Source organism: Pygoscelis adeliae, unplaced genomic scaffold, assembly GCF_000699105.1.
Source record: "Pygoscelis adeliae isolate BGI_AS28 unplaced genomic scaffold, ASM69910v1 Scaffold855, whole genome shotgun sequence".
Lineage (NCBI taxonomy): Eukaryota > Metazoa > Chordata > Aves > Sphenisciformes > Spheniscidae > Pygoscelis > Pygoscelis adeliae.
The window spans coordinates 176380-185849 of record NW_008824727.1 but is presented as its reverse complement, the minus strand read 5'-3'; the positions used below and the strand labels follow the sequence as shown (position 1 = coordinate 185849).

The 9470-nt window shown below is 48.3% G+C and overlaps 1 protein-coding gene across 1 annotated transcript; it reads right to left on the bottom strand.

Annotated features, from left to right (window-relative positions):
• Positions 1–49: 49 nt before the first annotated feature.
• On the bottom strand, positions 50–9184 carry VPS11 (vacuolar protein sorting 11 homolog (S. cerevisiae)). The gene is made up of 15 exons (XM_009323391.1): positions 9038–9184; positions 8713–8848; positions 7500–7663; positions 7150–7397; positions 6537–6738; positions 6107–6258; positions 4956–5142; positions 4403–4546; positions 3723–3911; positions 3242–3403; positions 2610–2749; positions 2098–2300; positions 1390–1561; positions 1056–1278; positions 50–341 (listed from the first exon to the last, which is right to left on the bottom strand). Exons 1-15 carry the CDS (start codon positions 9182–9184, stop codon positions 177–179), a joined length of 2634 nt encoding a protein of 877 aa, XP_009321666.1. The 3' UTR covers positions 50–176.
• Positions 9185–9470: the final 286 nt, after the last annotated feature.

Genomic DNA, 9470 nt, shown 5'->3' with positions numbered 1-9470 from the left:
GCCACTCAGACCCGGCGCCCGGGGCGGGCCCGCACACCCAGCGCACCGCTCAGCTAGTCCGGTTTATTGGGGGGCTGAGGGACAGATCAGGGTGAAGCCCGCGTCCAGGTTGCCCGAGGACACGGGGGGGGAAACCCCGTACAACCCGAGAGGGCGGGCAGGGACACGGCACGGAGTCAGGTACTGCGCTTGGTGTGGACGAGCAGCTCCCGCTGCAGGCCAGCCTCAATAGTCGTAGCCGCCTTTCCCGAGGGCAAGTCCGTGATGAGGGTGAGCTTATTGAAGACGCCTCGACCAAAGTAGTCGGCTACAACGGAGAAGCCATCGTTGGAACACTTGAGCTGCCGGACACAAAGCAGCGGCATCAGCAAAAGCCTCCAGCCCCCTTTCACCCCCTGCGCTTACAGCCTCTTTATTAGATAGAGACCCAGTGGCCCAAGTCACTCCTTGGCTATTCTGCTAGTTCAATGCAAGTGCCGCATCAGCGGCCTCCTCTGCTAGGGTTTTTTGCCACTGGCCGTTCCACCTCTTGTTTCAGTCCTACATTGGAGCCATGCACCAAAAAGGTAACAAACAGTTAAACACGGAAGTGACTGCCTCAGCTACTGTCGTTTCCACGTGCATTAACACGTTCTAGCTAATACCCCATCCTCAACTTCACCACTCCATCCCTCGGAAACACAATGTAGATGCAACGCTTTCGGTGTACCTCAACTGCACCGTCCTATCCGCATTCCAATTCGTACAACTTCCCCCCCCCCCCCCCCCCCCCCCCCCCCCCCCCCCTTTCTCCTTGATTTGTTCTGTACAACTGTACAGCTGTCTCAACCCATTTCAGCATCGTTTCTCTTTCATCTTTGGAGAGCATCAAGGACTCTTTACGCCCTACACATAACGCAGCCACCCTAGGGCCTAACGCCTCATTATTTGCAGTCAACATAACCTTGTTTACAAAACACTTTCAGCCTTACCCTTCTCTACCAGCCTCGGGGGATCTGTAAATGAATCTAAACCCTATTTATTTAAACTTGGTAAGACAGGCAATGTTACCCTACCTGGTGCTGAAACTGGTCATGCAGATCTCTCTTCTGCTCCTGGGCTCGGATCATGTCCATCACTTTGCGATTTTCTGGCATGCAAGTAGGACATTCTGAATCGCTCTCAGAGTAGCTTTCAAAGCAGTGCTGGTGGAAGGAATGACCGCACAGGAAGTGGACGGAAGGCAGCTCCAGGGCACTGGTGCAAATGCTACACTTGGTCTTCTGAAAGATCTTGGGACTGGGAGAGCGAGAGGAGGCGGAAGGGCAAGAGAGACAAAGTATATTTTTCCTCAATGACAGAAAACAACAGTTCTATCCTCTATAAGACAAGCAGCACACAGTCCCGCACCTTGCTTTTAGCTCTTCGATCTCCTGGCGGATCCTTGTAGTTTCTTCTCGGTATTTTTCAATTCTCTGCTCATCCTGCTCTATCTGGCGGCTCTGCTTCTGCAGCTTGTTGACAAGATAATCCTTAATCACAGACAGTGTGGCTGTGGAGTTATGAGCCAGTGTCTGCACAACTGAGAGCAACCAAGATGTTAGTTTAAACACAAGTAAAAAAAACTGCAGCTACACTTAATCCTACCTGGACAGACAGCTTTTGTGTAAAAGGCCGCTTACAAGCAAAGGCAGTCAGCATTCTTGCTGAATCGGAGAGCTCGTTTAAAGACTCCATTTCAGTTTGACCTCTTCCAGAAAGGAATGACCGGGAGCATGTTTGGATAGCTCAGATCAAAAGGGGCCAGGCAAGGATCTAGTGGATTGGATTCCATTTCAACTTCTCCACTGAGGCACAGCAGGAGTTTCAGCAAGCCCTTCACCTCCCCACGCTGACAGAACAGAAATCACGTACAGACACCTCTACGACTGATACCGCAGATCTTTTTCCCTAATTAGGGAGCTGTGACTGGCATCGCTTTTCCCTATAGAGGGGGTTATTGCTTCAAATGGTGGGCTCAAACTTCGATACTTCTCTCAAATTTCTAATCTACAGAGCGTGCTATAAACTAGTTTGGGTTTTGGGGTTTGTTTTTGGCGTGCCACATGTCATTATTACCAAGCAGCGGAGGCATAAGATTCTTGTTCTCGATGTGTTTCAGCACCGCAGCAATATACTCTTTGCAGTCCTCCTCCTTCCGCGCAAAGTAGCCGAGAGCCTGTTCCCAGAGACAAGCCTCTTGGTCTCCATACAACTCGCACACCTCAATCACCTTCTTGTACTGCTCATTCTGCATGTGGTAGTGCATGATCTGTTGGAAACTATGGGAGAAAGAGACTCAGCAGCTGCAACAATCTCTCCTTTCGAGCTGTCCCAGGGACCTCAGGTTTTCACCCAGCCATGCAATCCCCAGACATTCACACAGAAGCCAAGACAGGTCTGTCATTCACTCTCTATGTAACTGCCCTGCTCTAACTATAAGATGTTTTCAGCTGAGCAATGATCTACAGTTCCCATCTTGAGATACGAAAGAGGTCATTACCGTCGTAAGGCAGGGATGTTTATGGCTCAGCAATCCTTGCAGGGGGTGGGGAGAGGGACAGGACTCTACGGACAAGAGCAGCACTCACAGTTTGCCCTGCTCGTAGAGGTAGAGGACACCATCCTTGAAATTGTGCATCTGACATAAGACCAAGGCCTTATCAAAGACTGTTTTGAACCTTCCGCTCTTCAGGAGGGTGACGGCTTCACTGTGCAGCTTCTCCTTGATCTACAGAGAAGGAGGAGAGATCGGGGAGAGCAACACATACCCCCACACACATACCCCGCGCACGCGCACATTTTGCACTAAGACCCAACAGGTCTTTCAAAGAGGACGACAGTTTTGCTGTTTGCCCTCTATTCCTTTTTAGCAAATAGGACATGATTCCTTTTGCCCAAACAGCCAGCGTCCTCAGAGACCTAGGCAAGCAAATAGAGCTACTTTTGTGGGAGAGACATCTGCCCACAGAGGTTGTATTGTCTGCAATCTGTTCTTAAATGAGATTCGTACAAAACAAGCTCGGCCTCACTGAAAGGAGTATTCTCCCAGCTAGCAGGCTGCTTTCCCATTTATGTGCCATTTGTCCAGCACAGCATATGTATTGCCTCATGTTATCAGTGCCCATCTGGAAAGGTTACCGGTTGGCAGGTTCAGGAATGCAAAAAGGATTCAAAGACACCAAATCTCCCTCTCAAAACACAAAGCTGGAGGAGCTCAAACCTGCTCATCTTGTTCATGTGCCCAGTTCTGGAGTCGAAGTTCCAGTAAAGTGTCATAGACACCCTGCGGGGAGTCAGCCTGCACCTCAGTCATGTGCTCCAGAAAAGCCTTCAGTTCTCGGGAGTTGTTTGCAAAGACTGGAATGAACTCTTCTGAATTAGCCTGTAACGCAGCCAGAAAAAGTCAAGCACCCAGATCAGTCGCAGCCAGACTGGTGCTTCTTCCCTGCCGTGTGGAGTGCTCATTCCCAGAGTCTGTGACGCGACGGATAGAGCACGGTACGGGATGCCGACTACGGCAGGAATCGGTTCCGAGCAATAGCTTTAAGCGGTCTCTTGTCTCTGGGACTACCAGTACACCAGGACGGGGCTTCTCGTTATACCTAAAAACATCAGGCCTGCACCACAAGGCGCGCAGGAGCACTCGCTTGCTACAAAGTCACTCGTCGAGAGCAACGACTCTCAGTCAAGGCAAACCCTACCTTTTTTCCTTCTAGCATCCCAGGGCCTTCATTGTCTCCCGCCGGCTGGTAATCAGTGCAAAGGATCTTCAGCAATTCCGTGGTCTCCTTAGGGACATGGTGCATCAGGATTTTACCGTACCGCTTCATGTTACTCTCTGCCTGATCAAAAGGCAGCTTTCCAATGTAGCGCAAAGCCTCTTGGTAGTTCTGTGGAGGCAGCCAGGGAAAAAAAAAAGAAAAAAAAAAGAAAAAAAAATCACCTGACATTGGCCTCTGCTCTCCACTTTGAGGTTAGGACAGAAGGCAACAAAGACACGCTGCAAGTATGCCTTGAACGCCGTTTGCTCTGAATCAGCACCTAGTTCGCTATTCCTGCTTGTTTTCCTCCAGGGGAAAGAGAGAGCAATTTAGATCAATCTCTCACTAACGACCCTCCCTCCTCTTAAAGGGCACTGTAAAAAGCCACATCTGAAACAGAACAAATAAGCCCCTCTGATTTCCACCCCTAGTCTACTGCACAAGCCAAAAGCGGAAAGCCAACACACGAGCAGCAGCAGGCGTGGTTACCGCTGCCTCAGCAGTCCCATCAGCACGGTAGCCGCAGGGAAGAAGTCAGTGAAATGGTATTCTCGCTAAAGAGGAGGCTAGAGAAGCGGTATTCTCCCCAGTAAGAACACGGGAGCAATACCGTCTCTCACCTTGATGTCCTCTAGCTGGATTTTGAGGTACCATTCATGATGCGCGTGCTTCTCTGCCAGGTACACGGCGTGGGAGTAGTACCCCGCTTGACGAAGCACCTTGATCGCCGTTTCCACATCAAAGCGGACCTCGCTCTCACTCGTCTACAAGAACAGAAGCGGAAAGATGGTCCGTCATCAACGTTCCCACAGTCCACAAGGAGCAATCATTTATGTAAGAGGAGGAAAGCCAGAGCAGGGCCAACTTAGTACCTCTCACGCAAGGGCAAGGTGACACGTACGGAAAGGAGGTAGTCTAACCGCCTCTCATGAGCTTGCCAGTCCCACTGGCAAAAGCCAGCAGCACACTCCAGACTCGGGAGGCAAGCCAGCCAAACTGGGAATGTAACCAAGAGCTTGGAAGTAAAGGAGCAAAGGTAAGGGTACTGAGGGACAAATCCATTCTCTTCTCTCTCAACAGGCCCACAGGAGCCAACTTACAATGTCACCGCTACCCCTTTTTAATTATGATGGTGACATAGCAACTTGGCACGATTTCACCTTCCCCCGATACCTTAATGAACTCCTCCAGTTTGGAGCTGTCTTTGAGTTTGGTATAGCAATTCAGCAGAAGCGTGGTATGGTCTGCATTGGCCAGGGACTGCAGGTGGAGCGTCTGCAGATAAGCAGTGAGGTTGTGGATACGCTGAGCGTCCAGGAATTTCCGAATAACGTAAGATGGTTCCAGCTTCCCTATGGTTCTGGGAGGGAAGAGTCACGTTCAAGAGACCTTATACCCGGTAAGTCAAAAGAAATGGAGACATTAACAACAGAGCACGGAGAAGCCTTAACTTCAGCAGGCGCTAACCCACTTGGGACCACTCAGCTACGCATCAGAAGTAACAACTAGTTACGGCATAAGACCGCCCATCCGCACACAGAGTAAAGCGAACAACCCTCTACAAAGGCCGCGATCAGGATGATGGTTGGCAGCACACAAGGACTTAATCCTCCTTTACAGGAGGCAGCGAGAAGATGGACTACGCTCCGACCACAGCTACCTGGGAAGCCCAAAAAAAAAGGGGAACAAAAGCTACGTTTTCCTTCATTTCAGTCGCATAACTCAAAGGCAGCATTAAACGCTCATGCCCACACAGTTATCCTGACACGATGCAAGTCGACAATAAAATACACACCGACTCTCGCTAGATGTCGGTACGCCAAAGTTTCAGTTCTACCTGAACTTAACACTTTGTGGCATTTTAAAGAGACCAAGCTTGAAGTTTTCAGTAAGCCCCAAAACAGGCTGCTCCGAGATGTAAAAAACCTGAGATGTTTTAAAACAGCATTAAGCTGTTTTAAGCATTTTCCAAGAAGGCTGCCATATATGGTCAAATCACATCACCCATCTTACCTAGAGGGATCCCTTGTTTATAACAACATCATCAGGCCCCACTCCACCCCAATGTGCCTTCATTATTCATCTTAAAAAGTGATCAAAGAGGAGAACTTTAACCTAAGGCGTACAGAGCGATTTTCAAGCAACTTTTTCTGAGATTTTTAATCTCACCGACATGTTTCTCTCCACTGATAAAATCTTCACCTCACATCACGCTTTTTTTTTGTTTGGTTTGGTTTTATTCCCGGGCTGAAACAGAAATCAAGGCCTCCGTAGCTCCTATCTGTACTACACCATCATGTACTCTCCACAGGACCCCCGCTTACCGGATATACTGCTGGATGGCTCCATCGTGGTTCCCCTTGTTATACAGATGATCGCCATACTGCCGGAAAATCTCTGACAAACCATCGCTGTCCAAGTGGTGGCTCTTGGCCAGGTTAATGGCCATTTCAAATAAGTTCTTTCTGAAGAGCATCTGTCAAATACACGGTAAGAGCAGTATGAGGGAAATACCACCCCACAAAAGTTCAAATACGCCTGGAAAGCAAGTTGTTTCTTCTTTTTGGTGCTGTACACACACATGTGCTGGGGCTTTTAAATGCCGAATGCTTTGTAACACTGGTTATGCTGAAAAGCTATCAGGTCACTTGTTACGTAACTCACTCACCTGAATGGTTCGACTTGTCAATCTGCAGAGCCAGTACAATCTTGCAGACATAAGGCAGACACTAATAACAAAACAGATTTACATGCCTCGAGTTTGGTTTGCGTATCCTTCTCCTGCAGTACGTGAATCTTCCCATCTCTGGTCAGTACATACAGAGAACCCCACTCTGCTAAGACATCCACTATATCATCGAAGATCGAGCTGTACGCAATGAATTTGTTGCACAAGTCGTAGACATTCAGGACTTGTTTGTCCGAATTCTGTGCCTCATTCCCAGCAAACTCTGACCTGGAGAGCAGAAGAAAGTTTTAGAAAACAAGGAGAGCCTAACTTGAATTCTTGATACCTACGCAAACTAGGGATGTCCGGAGAGCAAGACAAACGGGGCTCATCTGGGCCATTAAACTAGATGGCGGACCCAGAGGCAAAACACCATGTATTTATACACAAATTCCACCTACGCGTTAAGACTGAGAAATTCATAGGGCTGGGGAAAAAAAATCCCACTCATTCAGCACGCTCGAGCGTGCTACTCTCACAACGGAAGTTAACCGATATACGGGGCCAGATGAATCTTAACAACCTCTGACAAAGTTGCAATCGGCCCCCAAGAGCGAAGCTTCACAGGGAAGGAGGAAAAAGAGGGAAAGCAGGAAGCTGCAAGAGCGAAAAGAACTTGTCTGTTCCGAGGACCCCTACTTTGGAGAAGTCTTTCGGTCCTTGGAGACAATGACGAGGTACCCCCGATACCAGTGAACAATCAGCTTTTGTCCCTCAAAGGCAAAGCAGGGGCCACGTTCGTCTGGTTGATAAAGGTACACACATTCGTTTCCTGCCACAATGAACTGGAGATCCTGGGAGGGGTCGCTGAGAGACGAACAGCGCAATCCACAACCATGAGTGTCCAGCTCCAGGTGAGGATAGTCTTTCACTGAAAGCATATAAGACTACAGAGGAAATGCAAAGTTTTGGGGATCGCTCCGAACTAGACTCTGAAGGCAATGCAATTTGCAAGTCAGAGTCTCATTTTTTTCCAATTAACTTCCCACCTGGATGTTCTCTGTGGTCACCACAAACAGATGTGTTGTCTTGCCAGACTGTCGGAAAGCAAGGCCAGTAACCGGATAACTGCCTTCATGTAGGATCTGGGTCTTACTATGCCGGTCTCGAGTGATGTCTCCTTTTGTAAGTACAACACTCCCATCTGCAAAACCTGGTGAAGGGGACAGACTAAACTGTTACTTATACGGCACACCTGAAGTATTATGCAGCGTAAGTTAGGGCAGCTCCAGTCAGTGACAACACCTTGCTCGCCAGCAAGGTATTAAGTAATAGGATTACCGCGGGTTCTCATGTCAAGGAAGTATGTGCCAAACCGCCCCCGATTACTCCCATGACAGTTCAGAGCCGTCACCCGACTGCACACAGGATGTCACTGTTCAGCAAGGTGCAACTTGCTTTCCACACACAAACCTCACTTGCAGGTTACTTTTGTTTGAGTCTGTTGGTATTTTGTTTTACGAATAAGCCTTCTCCTCCACCAATTGTAACTATCGTTTTAATTCATTTGCTTATTCGAAACATACTACATGCTGTGAAAAGACTAGAGGGAGATTTCCTAAGAGCAAGTAAAACGCACTGTTTCCACAGCTTGCCGACAGCCCCAGTCCTGCAAGTTGTTCCAGAGCGGACGGCCACAACACACATACAGAAAGCTTTTTGATTTCAGTGCAGGGACCGACTCACTGAAAGCACTTGTAACCTCACAACACTACTGCTCTTACTCTGTCAGAAGTTAAGCAAGTGATATTACAAAGGAACGGTTAAATCCAAAAAGGGAAATTGGCTTTGCACTTTTAAAGAAAGATTTCTACATAGCGCCTGGAAAAAAATCGCTCCGTAACGTTAGGTATCACAAAAACCTGTGTTTTCTCCCGTACTGCAACAGAAGCTAAATTTCGTCCCAAGTTCAATAAATGACTGGCGGGGAAAAATGACATCAGCTAAAAATATGTGCTTCCCTTTTAAGTATCAAAGTTATTACTGTAATATATACAGACTCGGGCTAACCCTACGTGTTTATCTTCTCAAGCTGACAGAGCAAGACACACTATCTCTCTGGGAGAATAACATAAAAACCGCGTGAAAAGAAAAACTGTCAGGATGTTCTGTGCTGATTTGTGCGCTATCTATTCATCTTCCTTACATCTGAGTAAGGACCGTAATGTTTTTCTTAAGCTATTACAGTTCAGTTTGACTTACCGATAGCCATGAAATTAAGATTCTCGTGGACAGTAAGGCAGGATACAACTGTGGGCTTGTTACCTGGTATTGCTGGAAAAATTCGTGTGCAAAGAGGATTGCCGCCATCTCGTTTCTCCAGGTTCCAGACTTTAACCTACAAATGACGACGGTCTGGCATAAGCAAAGCGTGAGGCATTAGGCGGCCGAGACCTGGCGTCAAATGTAACAGTGCCGCGTATGAGCAAGCTACTTAAGGTAAGAAAGGTCAGCCAAGGTAATCGCAGTAGTCTTAAGAAAGACCCATAATACAAGTGCATTTTCCCCTTTTTGTCATTTGACTTACCAAGGGGTTAATACCCTCTTCATCCTCACCAACAGAAACCAAGATACTGTGCTGCTTCAGCTGGTACAGATGCGTTACCCTTAGCTTGTAAGCTTGGAAACTACTGAGTTGAAGGGAGCGAGGCAAAAACCAAATCTGACCTTCCATATGTAGATCACAGTTAAGGCACAGAAAGGGGGAAAAAAACCGCCAAAACCCCACATCTCCAACCACACCAGACTCAAAAACCTTAACGCTTGCTTCTCACTGACCTCTGGTAAGGCTACAGTAAACACACTTCTGCAGAGCCACCCAAGAGCGCCAAAACACCTGGCGGCATTTTTCTTACCAGGCGAAGGGCAGCCAAGTGCAGGAAGCTGCCGCGTTCCCACGGCCGGAGTCCCCCCAAGCCCGCGCGGGAGCCGTGCCCGCGCTAGACAGCGCGTCTCGCCTG

Bases quoted from the DNA above. Each gene is read 5' to 3' on its own strand.
- VPS11 (XM_009323391.1), bottom strand. From the start codon at position 9,184: ATGGAAGGTCAGATTTGGTTTTTGCCTCGCTCCCTTCAACTCAGTAGT. The intron at 7,664-8,712 runs GTAAGTCAAACT...CCCCTTCACCAG, and splicing joins TCTTAATTTCATGGCTATCG to GTTTTGCAGATGGGAGTGTT. The intron at 2,750-3,241 runs GTTTGAGCTCCT...CCTTCTCTGTAG, and splicing joins CACATGAACAAGATGAGCAG to ATCAAGGAGAAGCTGCACAG.